General features: G+C 39.1%; 1 protein-coding gene and 1 long non-coding RNA gene across 12 annotated transcripts in view; one reads left to right on the top strand and one right to left on the bottom strand.

Moving 5' to 3' along the window:
* Positions 1–15,353, bottom strand: part of LOC132910985 (probable nuclear hormone receptor HR3) — a 135,150-nt gene that overhangs the window by 112,834 nt on the left and 6,963 nt on the right. For 3 of the 7 annotated variants that reach the window (XM_060967235.1, XM_060967233.1, XM_060967236.1), the window contains exon 1: positions 1,557–5,654. The exons of 1 other annotated variant lie outside the window; for it this stretch is intronic. In XM_060967235.1, coding sequence (XP_060823218.1) covers positions 1,557–1,824 — 268 coding nt within the window. In that variant the 5' untranslated portion in view covers positions 1,825–5,654. Of the gene's footprint in view, positions 1–1,556; positions 5,655–15,353 lie in introns of those variants that run through there. 3 more of the 7 variants (XM_060967237.1, XM_060967241.1, XM_060967242.1) reach the window with 3 other exon arrangements.
* Positions 5,771–14,967, top strand: LOC132911003 (uncharacterized). 5 transcript variants are annotated; one of them, XR_009658888.1, is made up of 5 exons: positions 5,771–6,018; positions 6,115–7,456; positions 8,024–8,169; positions 8,268–11,809; positions 12,445–14,967. It is a non-coding gene; the product is annotated as an uncharacterized LOC132911003 (long non-coding RNA). The 5 variants fall into 5 exon arrangements; XR_009658889.1 differs by having other exon boundaries at positions 5,781–6,018; positions 8,268–8,444; positions 9,114–14,967; XR_009658890.1 differs by having other exon boundaries at positions 5,781–6,018; positions 8,268–8,444; positions 8,538–14,967.

The raw sequence follows: 15,353 nt of genomic DNA, 5'->3' as shown, positions 1-15,353 counted from the left end.
ATTAGTTATCGCAAAATGTTCACGTTGCGATGGCATCACCGATATGGATGGTTGCTAGACAGGTTTCATTTTTCTGTTACGTTTCCGTGTACAGACAGACGGACTGTTTGCCTAAGATGTTTATCATCTGATTGGATCGAAGATGGATCGATGATTTCGTTAATAGAAAAATGACGCAGTTGTGATTTATGTCAGGAAGTGGAGTAGGTCCAAGCACAAATTTTTCTAATGTGTATATTTAGCATCTGATAGTTGCTAAATATTCCTAAAGAAATAATTATAATGAAGCTGATTTAGTATCTAAATTAATAGAGGAACCTGATAGTTTTATATAAGAGAATCTTCAAATAGAAGAACATTTACATATAGAGATGTCTTAGAGTGATTATTTTATACTTATAAAAAAAATAGATGCGTGAATGGTACAATACAGTGTACATACTAATTATATTCAAGATACTAAATAAATATTAGTGAAGATAATAAAGGATAAAATACCCATGTAGAAGTAACATTTTTACTATGCACAAACTTTTTAATGTGGCAAATTGTGTAACTTCTGTCTACAGCTGAAACCATCTCAATACTACAAATTCTTTGAAGTGAATATTATCTGGTTTTATTTCAATTTAAAGGTACGACAAATTCGTGCGTTACAGTTTAGCAACAAAAACCGACTGATCGAATAAGCAAGGATGTAGAGTTACGTAATTCCCGAGCATACTTTTAATTACGAATTTGCCAAATTGAATTTCTTTCATGAAAATTTACGTAATATGATCGAGAAACTGCCTCGAGCCTCTTCGTACGTCTGAATCAATTGATTCAGTAATTACTTCACGATCATTTGACCGAGCCAAAATTAATTTCGTTAATTAAAATGCGACACGGTATCGCAGGAGTTCAAAGCATTCCCCAGGAAACATTACGTGTTCGACATTGATCCGTTTTAGTTTGGCGATGCGCCATGTAATGGCCCTTCTATGTAGATATTATCGCGTTACAGTCAGAGCATTCTCGAATATCTGAAACTTTCACCTATACTTTATAATCAATGCCTTATGATTGCCATTTAATCGATTCATTTAATTAATACACGATATCAATAAGAAGTATATTCGTGGATATTATCTTATATCGATATGGACTACTGCGTCCATTCAATGAATGAAGAAACCTGCAAACTTCTTCCATTAGAGAAACCTCCACATGGCATCAGTTTGACTTTAAGAAAACAGAGACGATCAAGACACAAAGTAGTATGTATTTGTCTCGCTGAACCCATTCAACTTGCAAATGATCGCCAAGTTTCTATCTACTCCCTTGTCAATCCTTCTTAACAATTCATTAATGAAAAATTTAATTAAAACAGACGTAAAGCAACATCCAACGCTCGATGTTAATATTACAATAATATTACATCCTGCTTTCTTTACGAAAAAGATTCTAGAAAGATGACAATCACACAAAGCAGACGTTAAAAGTGTCCCTAATGCCTCTAATCGAATAAAAGCAATTTAAATTGAGATGCCCATAGATCTTAAATATAACCCTACCGGAAGATCTCGATCGTTTCCTATTCGTACCTGTGCCCGTGATCGGTGGAGACGCCAACTGCGAGCTGCTTATATCCGGCGGTTGTTGATTTTGTTGAGTTTGTTGCTGTGGTTGCGACTGTTGCTGTTGTTGCTGCGGACTATTCGCAGCTACTTGCACGGAACCCGGACTTGCCGCGCTTTCCGCCATTTTATCTTTTTCTTTTTTTTTCTTTACGTTCCTCCTTTTTTCGATTCGCGTTGCGACTTTTTTCCCTCTTTTTCGCATGCAGTTGGTCTTTAAACTTCCATTAACGACAGCCGCGACATTTTTTTGGCGTTCGAGGGGAGAAAAACGTGATTCGAACGTGATCGGTTGTCACACTGTTCCCGTTTTCGCTCCGAGGCTCGGCGATTCGATGCGACGAGGCGAGTAGATGCTGAACGTATTGGATCAGGCACGTCTCTATCTCGCTCCGCAGGTGGAAAATTGTTACCCTGACTCGTACCTGCGCACAGCTCGCCGCTTCTGCTCGATTAACGAATTTCTTTACACTTTTCGATCATAGATGTATATATATATATATATATATATATGGTTTTTTGTAGTTTTCTCTTTACACGTTACAAGATAGTACTTCTTTTTTTACATATATCCTTTATTCATGTTATCTCGATAGACCTTTTAACAACGCGTCCGTCCCTATGCTGCCTCTGGTATCTTCTCCTCTCTTATCCTAGTTTATTGCTGATGGACTTTCCCTCTCTTTCAGTCGTGTCTCCCTCGTTTTACGATCAAGCTATCGTTGTCAACGGCCTGAACCAGCACATTACGCTCTTACAAGGAGAAAATTCCTCGACGGTTGCCACGCAATCCCGTTTGACATCAGAGGACATTACGACGGCTTCGAATCGCGATTCAGATGCCATCTCTTCCGCGAACGAGATTAAAGATGCACTGTCAAGGACTGCCCCTGTGTACCGTTCGATCGATCGTACTGTCGACCCGGCAAAAGTTCGACGATTCGATTAGTTTGGCAAGCTAGTCAACGGTATACGTTAATTCTTCGTCGCATTCGTCGCATTCGTGTGATCGAATCAATGGCGACTGATACGTTAACGAAATCGCTCCTGGTGTATCGAGAATGCAAGACATGGAAAGATAATCAGTATACGATCAATTTTTATTGACCTTCGTGTACTTTTCTCGTGTACAGTCGATCGTTATCATTCTGTGCTTGTTGATCACGATTCATTCTCTGGACGATGAGATGAGTAAAAAGGGGAATCTTTTAATCACTATAAATAAAACTTCATAAAAATTTCGAGAGGAAGAAATTCGAGTTGAAAGTATGTACGAATATCGTTCGTCGTTGAAAGAGTTTCCTTTTTTTCTCTTCGATCAGTCGTCGATTTTTTTCAATCACTTCGATAAAGTTTTGTCTTCGAGCTATATCTTCAGTCCCCTTTTGAAAATGAAAGGGAACAAGGTGAAAAACTAGGAATTTCGGGCACACCCAAGAGAATAACAAGCGAAAAATCGCGATAAATCAGGGAAGCTTATAAGATACAACAATGTATATGTTTCTTCGTCGATCAGTCGAGAGAAGAGAATAATCTCGAGGCACTGTTTATCGTATCGATCGCAAAACGTTGTCGACCTTCGTTACTTTGTAATGAAAGAGATCGACGTCGATCGTCTTTCACGATAAAGACGAAGGGAAAGGATATTAAAACAATTAGGTACGCGAGATAAATTTGAGAACAAGACACAAGGATTATAACAACGATTGCGTTACGTGTCCACGATCCACGTATTAATAATCAGTCAATCGAGAAAGGCATAAAATTTAGGCACTCTTCACCTTGTATCAACGATATCTTAATTCAGTTACTTGACTCGATCTACTAGACGATCCAATGAAACTAAAGAACCGCGAAAAACGATCGAGATTAATAATAATAATATACCCTGAGCACGGTAACGTTGGCGATAAATGCTAAAAAAAAAAGAAGTAAAAAATCTCCAAAGCGGAGTAACGAATACGGGAAAGATAGAAAAAGGCAAAGGGAATAGAGAGTCTGGAAATTGTTACACCTAGAACGATCAGTCAGAAGTACCGATTGAAAATACTTAGGCACTCGTTTGTCCTTATATACGTTATGTACGTGTATTTACGTATTTGCGTTGTGTTCATATGTATGTGTACCGTGTTGATATCGACCCTTTCGTATCCTCGAACGTTACCCCTGTCAGGGGAAACACGAAATGGAATTACGAATATCCCGACGCGGCACGCCAACAAACGCAGGGGGAAAAGCTCAAATAGGGTGGCAAGGAAAGAAAGACGGCTAGGGTAGTAGGAGTGGAACGGCGAGTCGATAGGTCAGTGGGTCTCGTTCAAAGAACGACTCTCTTCGATTCACCCGCGCGTTCGTACGCGCAGCTACGTCGCCCTCCTGCCTTCTAATGCCCACTTCCTCCACCGGTCGGTGTCCTCTGATGCGTCAATTTACCTAGTCGATTCGATATCTACTAGTAACAGCAACAGTAGAAAAAAGGAAAAAGAAATGTGGCGGCAGAAACAAGGTGGGGCAACGAGTCGATAGGTCAGTAGGTCTCGTTCAGAGAACTGTTCTTCGAGGGAGTTTCATCCAGTTCGCACTTTCGGTTTCAATGTTTCTGCTCGTTAATCTGGACGCACTAATTGCAGACCCGTGCGTCGTAAGTTTTTTAATCTTCTTAAAGATATATACGCGTCACTAGCAGGGATAAGACACAATTAACGACGTTGACTCACGAATTTTACCCGAATAAAAAAAAAACACTTTGCACGAACGACTGTTAGGTCTGTTTTCTCATAACTTATAGAAGTAATGGCTTGTTGAGGGCTGTGTCCGTTGATAATCGTCTGTATGTTTGACAAAGGTTGGTGTTTGGACGCGAACCTTAACACTTTTTTGGGGTTGCTGATCCAAATCTCAAGGAACGAGGTGCACGCGTTTATGTGCGACCTTCGCCACGACTAATTCGGTAGCTACGGTCTTCGGTCGATATTCCGTTAACAACCAGCTTCGTCGTTCAACATGACGTCGTGCAACGCAGCGAAACAATTTGATACCCGCGTTCGCGTTTCCTGTTCCTTCACATTTCGCCTCGTCCCGATCGTCCACTCTTCGATCGATTTCCTTCATCGGACTAACGTTCCGCGGAGCAAACCACCAATTATCGTTATTTCAACAACTACTATAATATCACGTAATTTCAATAGTTCTTTGAGGAACACGATAACACGATAGACGATATCAGTCTCAATTGTAAAATGCGACGAAAGTTCAGTCATCGACTAAACGACGTTTTCTAAGCTTCAAGCATTCACACGAGGGAGCACTGCGAAGGACCATCGCATGCTCGAGCGATGTTTCCTTAATCATTGTCCAATCTCTCGAATCTTGATGAAGGTACCACGACTCACGATCCACCTGATTTCCATAATTTTTAATATCACACGATAGATTTAGTGTCAAGTTCTGTTCCGAGATGAATTTTGGCCAAGGATCCCGATACTCATACACAGAGAACGAGTCAGACCGCCAATCGGATCCACTTGGCCTCGTGGGCTTTACGTCATTGTCGTCTCCGTCATCCTGGCTCGCTAGTACGTGACCGTTCGTCCCTTCGATTCTGGCAGGAACACAACACGGTACCACGAAAACAACACTTGTAAAAGAACCCACGTCGCAGCTGTCGCCCGTAGATCGCGTCACGAACGGGATCACCTTCGGATGTTTCGAAAAAAAGCTCGTGGTGATGTCGTTTCAGAGCTGAACGTCTCGTTTCGGCTATGCACTTCACGGGGAACCAGTGGCTCGAGCTTAAAGCGACCGTCAGCAGATGGCAGCCAGTGTTGAGCCACCGTTCACTACCACCCCGCCCGGATAACACTGATTCATATATCCATTTCCCTCGTAACTGATTGTCCCTCTTGTCAACATCCCTCGTCAACTGATCTGGCCACCGCTCTAATGTACCAACGTTTCACACTTTCTTCCCGTGTTTCACGACGATTTCTATGGGGTCACATCGCTGATAGAAATTACCCGAAATATATCGAAATGTTCTATCTCCGAGGCCTGTGTAAGAGGGAGAGTTTCATTGGTTCAACACGATTCAGGGATGAGACGCGCACGCGCCACCACTGCGCGCTCTGGCTAGTATTCGTTCGATCCGTTACCAGCTTGTATTCTTCGGTCAGATAGACTCTTCCGTCTTCGAGGCGATAAAGTTACACTTGTATCTCGTATCGTTCCTTCCATTTATGAAAATAATCTAAGTTAATTTTGAGGAATTCTGTTCGATATTCTTCGTTCTTCGAGTGGCGACGTTGGTTTTTAGTAATTTTGCGGGTATAAAATGAAATTCGACGAGAGAGTTCAAAAGAAACGGGTTGTCTCTCGATACGAAGGGTCGTGCCCCTTTAAGGTGAGATTGCCTCTACGATAATATATTTGTTCTAGCCTCGTGTGTGTTTTTTCGTTCCATTCGGATTGATTCGATGTTCTGGTTGTGGTGTTACAGGTTGCTTAGTTTGCACGTTTCGTTAAACGAATGGAAAAGTACGCGCGACAACGATAGAGAACCTATTTCTAATCCTAACGACAGTTCTGGCTAATTCCATATCTCAATCAACGTGACGACGGGTGAAACAATGGAGAAACTACTTCAAATTTTTAAAAATGTTCCATCAAAGTCGTACCACGATCAGTATGACAGTGACAGAAGCTTGCTTCAAATCCTAAAAAAAGTATTAGTCAATGTCACGCCTTGATTACTATGATCACGACAGAAAATTAATTTAGGAACCTAACGAGACTATTAATCAATGTCATTCGTTCATTAGAGCGAGAATAACGCGTAACAATAATAGAAATGTTACTTCAAATCCTAAAAATTATAAAATATTAACCAGAGTAAATTCTTAATAGAAAGCATTGCATTCGTTTTTTCTTTCACGATGGAATTTCTTGAAAGTAATTTCCATCGGAAGCCATCGATCGTAACGCCGTAACTGAAATTCGTGTCGACGGCAGCTTTATTATTGGTTACAATTATTTGCACGTAACGCGCGTGCAACGACGCTCATATTCCGTGTTTCATCGTCTCCGTGCCATTGAATTTATCGCTACCGTTATACACCTTTCGACTGGATCCCCGCCTCTCGTCGTGTCCGTTTGAGTTAAAGCGCCGCTCGAACCGAGTACAAGCGAAGACTACGCCGAACACTCTCCTCGCTCTCTTCGGGCTCGACACGAGCCGCTGCATTTTCAGAACGGTACTCCTAACTGTATCTTACATACGTATACATGTACATGTGTATATACGTCTGTTTCTACTCACCTGTCGGCATCGCGACCAAGCACCCGCGCATACCGATCGGAGAACAAGGGAAAACGACCGCGTCGATGACCCTAGACGAGATGACGAATTCTTTGAGTAGAACTTATCCATCGGTTCCCATGGAATTCGAGGGAACCGAGCGAATCTTTAATTCACACGTCTTCATACGTTGTATAGATATTGGAACACGATTCTTAACATCTGGATCATTGACAACTAAGGTGTAAAGTTTGTATAAAAAAAATTAAAATTGAAGATTTACGAAGCAGATAAAGTTTTATCCATGTTTTTCTATAAAAGTATTATTCAAAACTTCAAAGCTTGCATCGTTATAAATATGCGAAGTTTCCATGAAAAATGATAAACTATACTCTGGTAGATCTAGTACTAAAATCATATGTTATGACGTCATGAATTTGATAATGTTCTTGAAAATCATCTTATCTTTTTTGCATATGCGATTCAACGATTGGAACCTCATTGTTGGAGAAATTTGATGAATTACAAGTTACAAGCTAGCAGTGTGAGTAAATTAAATTTCCAAAGTCAATTTTATACGTCATAAATGTCGTATTTAATGAATTTTAGAGAATTTTAAGAACCCTTTATGGAATACAGAGTACCTTGTAATTTCTTAATATCATTTGTCCCCTAATTATTGTGCCTATCCCTATTACTAATTAATAAATTTTGACTTTCGCAAAGTACGATGAACTACATGTTCCACTCTCTCTCTCTTTCTCTCTCTCTCTCTCTCTCTCTCTCTCTCTCTCTCTCTCTCTCTCTCTCTCTCTATGTCTGCGTAAGTCATTTGATATGGAACCACGATCCTTATGTTCGTATCTAATGACACATAACATAAAATGCGATATTGTTTTGAAGACTACGCGATCTGGTGTAAAAGACTTAGTTATTTACCAGGCACAATGAACTCTATTTCCCAACATTCTCCTTCTTCTTCTCGTTATTTTACGCGGTACGTTATACGTTCTAGTTAAAGCGAATTGAATTTTCCGAGGCCTGATTCAGGAAATCTAAACCGTAGCTAGTCGATAAATATATTCTCCGTACAGTCGGAGCATCCTTTTAGGAATCCTTTGTGCGACCAAGATTTTCTCATTACGTCGACCCGGTACTAATTTATTCGTACACGATGGGCAATCACGGAGGAAACGGTTAGTCATCGTTCAACGATCCTTCGTTGAATGAGACGCGACGAGTCAGCTTTGAAGCAAGGTAGAAAACGTTGCATACAATTAAGGAACAATCGGGCATGCATTGAAATAACGATCGAAGATCAAGAGAGAACGGTTTGAACCGTTAATCGTTTTTAGAATCCCGCTTCAATGAGCTACACGAAGCGAAACACGGACCAGAGAGAAGCGTCGAAGGAGTGGAGAGAAAAAGAACGAAAAAAAGAAGAAGAGAGAGGACATACGATGAAAGGGGGAGAAGTTCTCGGCTGGCTCGAGTCAAACAACGTGTAGCGGATCTTCTACGCGGGTACACACGTAAGTACGTACGTGCGGATCGCGTGTAGGGATACTCACGTAATGTAGGCCCGTTGCCGGAGATACCGTAAGACCTTGCTGTTACGTCACTAGAAGCCGCATGATTAGGAGAAAAAGGATACCGGCGAGAAGGGAGAGAAGGAAACGGAAATTCTGTCCTCGGGATGCGCACGCCGAGTGCCGCCTGTTCTTGGAAATTCGTTGGTGCAATGTTTCCTTAACCCTTAAATAGTTCTTTTTTCCTTTTTTTTTTTTTAATTTTTCGTTGGCTTTTAACCTGTTAACAAGTAAGACAAGTTACTGGGAATATAAATTTTTCCGAATTGTACTCTATATTCAAAGACTCTCCATGTTTTTTATTTATTGTTTTATTTGTATATTTTGAACTCCTTAATTATGAAGTAGAATATTGTTAAATTAATTATAGAATTATAGATCAGCCGTATTTCATTTGTAAACAGTTTCTCCACGTTTCTAAATGTTAAAGTGGTTAATAACGGAAATGTAATAAATCGTTTACTTGAAAAATTACAATTTATGATTGTTAAATGGATTGAGAATGGAAGAATGAAGTAATAACTTTGAATAGTTTCTTTTAGTAATTTTGAAATAAATGCGAGATTCTCTGTTTTTCGAGATGCAGTTTTCCAGATTTGTTGAGTTTTTCAGGTTTGAAAAATAATCCTATAATGCCAAACTAAGTGGAATCGGAGTCTTTTAATGGCTGCAAAATAGTCTCAATTAACAGAATTACAACAGAACGGTGGTTCCAGGCAGTTTGGGAGGTAGCATGCGGGAATCGAAAGTGATTATGCAGCTGTTCCACGCTGAAATGTTTCTAAAATAAGATACGTATGTATGAAGTTATAATTACGTGCCTGTAGAAGTTGTTTATAAATTTTGATGTGCGAAATGGGCTAAACGATCTTCAGTTGATCTCTTCGGTCAAACAAATCTAGCCGTCCTAAGCGAGACAATATGTCACTCTTATACGAACTCTCATACTTGCAAACTTTAATTTTATTCTCATTTTTTGTAATTCTGTACTATTTTTAACAAACATCCTTTTATCTGATACATTCTATGCGTTGATATTGTGAAATATTTACTTTATCATATCGCTATTTATCGATGTAAATAAATAGAATTTTCACATTTTCACGATGTAACGGAAAGTTGATGAAAACATCTCCAAAAGAAGTTTCATTTCTTTCGACGAAACTGGCAAACGATGCGTCACGTGTTCGCCGGAGATTTCGTAAGAGCCGACGTTTATTTCGTCACGTAAGTACTTACGATGACTGCTGAGGCTTCACGTGAAATCATCAGCCCTTCGAAACTCCCCTCCCTCGTTTTCCTTCTCTTCCACGGAACCACCGTCACCGACACGGTCTGCGTCCACGTGTTTCTATCTGCGGTCAGTGCACCTTGCTGCACGAACCACGGCCATTTACCGAAGGTCCACGTAACGCGACCGTGCTTAATAATCTTTTCTTCCAAGGATCGTCAACCTTGCCGATGGAGATGAAGAAAACGATAGGGAATAGGCGGGATCAAGAGGTTGATACTCAAAGTCCATGGACCTTCTTCAGGGTGTCTATCCATCTGACAGAGTGATTAATCAAACTAAGTTTTCTTCCACGAGCGTTAGAGCGTGTTACATAATTTCCTATTAATTTGATAATTACAAGCTACCTCGCTTCCGAAATATGTAGCTCCATTAGATAATTTCAGAGAATATAATTAACCCCTTAATGCTCGAATTTCTTCTCTTTGCTTTTTCGTTTTTTTCTTTCTACTCTACCGGTAGGGAATGATTAACTATTTTATTGCAGAAAACCATTTATATGAAGAACAGGTGTGATATATGTATCTAATTAGAAGTTCATAAATACATGAATCAAACAATATTTTTCGAAACGATGGACGATATTGCGTATGCCTTTTAAGAAGCTGATTTTTATTTAGTTTGAATTTGTCTAATTTTTATTTAAAAATCGTTAGATTGTAACATTACTAAGGTGAAGTTCGATGAGATGCAATTTTCGATATGTATCTCACGTATCCCAACGAAACGTAAGCTCAAATCTAAAAAATGCTTACGCACGAAATAAGCGATATAAAATAAACGTCTGCAACAATGCAATTGGAGACAGGAGGATGTACGTGAGCATGGATCGTTCATCATCCATCCGGTTTGATATCGCGCCGATGCAAATGTTCATTGGATTTTCGTGTCGATGACACGTGTTAATGGAACGTTTAGCTTGGTACACAATACGGAAGTACAAAGTGCAGATGAAGTCGCTGAACTTGCACCTCCTCCTTCGTCATTCTTATAAAAGAAACGCTGACCTTTCGTCTTTAAAAATATTACCTCATATTCCTGGAGTCGTGTTTATATTTTCCGCGAAAAAATTCTGGATCTATTTTATTTCGAGAAAGGCCATTGAACTCTAAGAAAACATACTCCACTTGAATTTAAATTACGTTAGATTATAGCATATGACGTATTGTATTTTGCATCCATCTTCTAAAACTCCTATTTTTATCGGCGAATATTTGTATCTTTGTAGGTACATCACTAATGATTCATCGCATATCATTTGAATATTGAGAATTTTCTTTTTCATATACAATGGATACAAAAAGTATTTGCCAGTATCCTTCTTTTTTGTCAGATTCTACACACTTCATTTTCATAGTATCAAATTTTGGTAATGTGAAATGAAAATACTAAATAATACCTAGAATTAACGTGCTTGAACCTAATTAATATGTAAACGCTATAATAAATGATGCGGGAATGTTTTTTGTAACCACTGTAGAATTTAACTTATAAAAGTTAGCATAAATTCTTATGAAGCATAAACCGTCAAAAATTGGACATTTCACGTATAACCTAATAATAAAATAGCAGTCTATATTTTCATTAACCTATTTTTCGCATCTATAGGGAAATACAAGAATTCTGTAACTTGAAGTCCAATGACAGACAACCTACTTATGTCATCACCCTCTTAACCCAGTCCCCTTTTTTCACGCCTACCCTGTCTATCCTAAACGCAACAATTCCATTCTTACGTGTACTACTACGTCGTTCGCAAGTCGAGCGTGTCGATCAGTCTTGTCTACTCGCAGGTAAGCACGAATACCGGCAAGACCAGGAAGAACGTGGATGGTAAATAAGACGAAGGGAAAAGGTGGAGGCCCTAGGAAGACTCAAAGGTTCACGGCCGGGTGGTTGCTTTAAATCAGGCAGGTAAGGTGGTTTGACGGGGAAGAGACATCACTCGCCACGTGGTGGCTCAAGGGTCATTGTCCTGCGGTCGAGCTTCGTCGAGGTGAATCGGCTTGAGAACCGGGTACTTGTTCAAAAGTTCCCGCTCCTTTCGGCGCTCTTTCAATGCTAGACTTCAGTCCGTGGACACTCGCTTTTGTTCGTTTACATTGCCATTTATAAACGTATTTCATGAAACGCAGCCGGTTTCGATGGACAAAGCGCAGATTCAACTCTTGTCTTTCTGTTTCACGTTACTGAGGAAGTTACTTACCGATACCGAAGACATCCATTTTAATCTCGAATATATCGATTTGTTGTTAACTAACATATGACTCTTTCATTCGCGGAAGAAATCGTATATGCACCTCTATGGTAAGATACATACAATCATTCACGAAAGTTTTCGTACACCATATAAATGATGTGTATATGAAACATTTATTTACTGTTACATGAGTAACAGTAATATTTTCCCTAGCAAAATATGTTGAACATATAAGGAGAAAAGATTGTATCTTTCTAGCCTTATTATTCCAAGTTGTACATTATATTGCCCTTAAAGTAGCTCTTAATTAATCTTCTTACATATACAGAATACAGTAAAGTTGAAAAAAAGTTTGATATTTTACAAACACCTTTTGTAACTGACTGTTCATATATATATAGTCATTTTTTCTCTCAATAATGTAAATAACGTTGATAACGTAATTTTTCCAGAGAGTCTGCGCAGTAAAATGAAGCAAGAACCTACACACTATCTTTGAGGAATCCCCATTTCAACGAATATCTGTCACGTTTATGATATGGAATTAAAAGAAAAATCTACGAAGCACTTTCTTCTCACTGAACCGTGAGATAAGCTAATCGTAACCGCTTCCAAATTCTAACGAAGAGTTAACTCTTGCTTTCGTAGCGGGAATTCCAAGAACTATACGCCAAATTCCTATCCAATTACGGCTGGCATTATCGGCAAGCTACGGATAGTGGAACAACGCGCGTAGAAAAAGCCAACGTGACTGTAAATTTTTTACTAACGTGAGAGATAGAGAGGGCAGCGGGCTGTGAGTTTCGGCCCTGGCGAGGACGAACAAGCCGAACGAGCGAGCGAACGAGCGTGTAGCACCTGCGGTCGACGACCCTTGCGGTGCTATCGAATACCTGCCGACACGAAGCGACGATCCGCTCGTTTGCTCGCTCGCGATCGCCTCACTCTTTTGGTGGCCCGTTCAATACTTCGCTCGTGAAGTCGATTAAATCGGAGAAAAAAAGCATACATACATATTGAAGTTCGCGAAACGATCGTGCAGATCGATTGAAGACCACACGGGATAAACGCGATAAGTTCGTTTTTGTCTACTTCCTGATTTTTATGTTACTTTGTCGTTGCAACGAAGCATTTCAGTACAATATACTTGAAAGGCGGAACCGACTTGTTACGTAACACTGGAATATATATGTAAAATTTATATATTAATAATATATATTCACTTTATATATTAACAATATATATATATTTTGTAACACTGGAATTATCGAATCAGCTACAATTAATGGAAAAATGCAGTTATTGGAAAGATGCTTTGATAAAATTAGTTCTGCCATTTATTCAAATAGGAACATAATTAGGAAGGCACAAATCCACAACGTGTTGCAGTAGAGCTATTATATGATTAATACTTATATTATGACAATCGAATGTTTTAAACATCTTTTTGAAATATTCAAGAAGTTGAAGAAACTTGGCAGTAGTTCATCTCAAAAACTAATTACAAGACGGGATTAGTTATAGTATCCTGTTCAGTTTTAAAATTGTTCTCCTATAAAACACAGAAAGCTCGATTTATCTCATATTTCTCTGCCGTGGTTTTAAATCTTAATCGAATAGTAGGGTACAACGTATAATTTGCTTCAACGAACTGTTATGGCATGACTCATTGCATAAAATGATAAAAATGACAAAGAAATTTTTCGAGGCAACTCGACTTTTATCAAAATAGACATATTATAATACATTTCCATCTATCAAGATTATCAAAGACAGTGTACTTAATGTGTAATTAAAATCTTTGAAGTACTTGTATAATTATTCTGAAAGAGGAAAAACATATGCGCGTTGTTATTAATGAAATGTGATTATTTCAGCAAAAAATGGAGTAATTTATTTTAACCAACTGGACTAGTTCAGATATGTTGATTAAAGGTTTGCGATGGTTTGGAACACACCGAGGAATCTTGTGAGTTAACGCGTAAGCAGATCCGGTGAAATCGGACTTGTTCTCGATTACCTGCGTTACCTCGTTGATGCGCAATTAAGTTGCATCAATTTTGAATTAGAAAACGTTCCAGCGTCTGCTGATTCCTGTTCAAGCGATATTTCAAAGACACACACATGCGTGCTTTTACAGGAAAAGAGGAACGACAGTGGAAAAATGAGATTTTTTCATCACCTACGAACCTCGTGGTGTGAAATTCAAGGATGCAGAATCTGCGTGAAAGATGAAGATTTAAACAGGTATTTGATGAAACTTTTTAAAACTGTCGAGAGTTTTCAACGCGCTTGGCAAGCTGACACGAGTGGACTTGAATTTACGAACAAGTCCTGGCCAAGATTTTCGCGCCGCCTGGAAAATTGTCAATCCCATCTTCCGGCATTCTGATTGCAAATCATATTTGCATCGAAGAAAATCTTACTTCATCGTCTTGCCAATAATTTTGTTACGGAATGTTTACCCTAGGACGGCAAATAAATTCTGGAAACTTCACTCGACTGTGTTGCCAACATACACGTATACAGTGTATACATACGGTTCGGTTCAACGAACTCCCACACGATCTTCTCTCCTCGGAGAGATTCGAGAAGTTGAATTAATACCAAACGAAAACCTTGAAAACGCGTCGACTCGTCGTAAGTGAGCTACGATCAAGATTAAATGCATATAATAGTGTGTCCCGCATAGTTAAAACCGGGATGATTTAAAGCCATAGAGGAAGAGGCTAGAACGGAAGAGTTCTCTAAACTGCCAACGGCAGAAAGCAACGGATGACTTATTTCACAGTTAAAATAGTTAAACAAGCCAGGGATAATTTAGGCGACAATTGTATTTGTTCGTAGTAACGAGTTTCGTAAGAATAATCCTTAGCATTTTACGTAGCGATCTTACATGATGATCTCAGTCCTTCAACTAGTCGACGGCCATCACATGTTTAGATCGTTGAACCTGTGTTAGACCTTTCCCTTGCTCTCAAGTTCAAAAACCCGCGTTAATCTTCGAGTAAGCGGATTATTTTTGTCAGGTGAATCACGACCGAGGTATGACTATCGCATGACAAAACGCAATCCTTGTATTAAAAGAGAAAAACGAAGGAATGTGAAATATTCGTCATCCACTCTTTTATGTTCATATTTCAAACGTGCTACAATAAACTGCCTTTTGAAGTATTTTATCCATCCTTTTGAGACAAATTTAATTATGATAAAAAAAAAGATAATTGCCTTTTTACCTTTCTGTTTTGTTTATGTAAAATATATTTATCAGTATGGGGCACGACAGAGAATATTTGAAAATATTTTCCAATTTCGATATTTTTAAAATACCATCTATTATATTAAAGTAACCAACCATCGT

Source organism: Bombus pascuorum, chromosome 9 (assembly GCF_905332965.1).
Source record: "Bombus pascuorum chromosome 9, iyBomPasc1.1, whole genome shotgun sequence".
Taxonomy (NCBI): domain Eukaryota; kingdom Metazoa; phylum Arthropoda; class Insecta; order Hymenoptera; family Apidae; genus Bombus; species Bombus pascuorum.
This window is presented reverse-complemented; position numbering and strand designations above follow the sequence as displayed.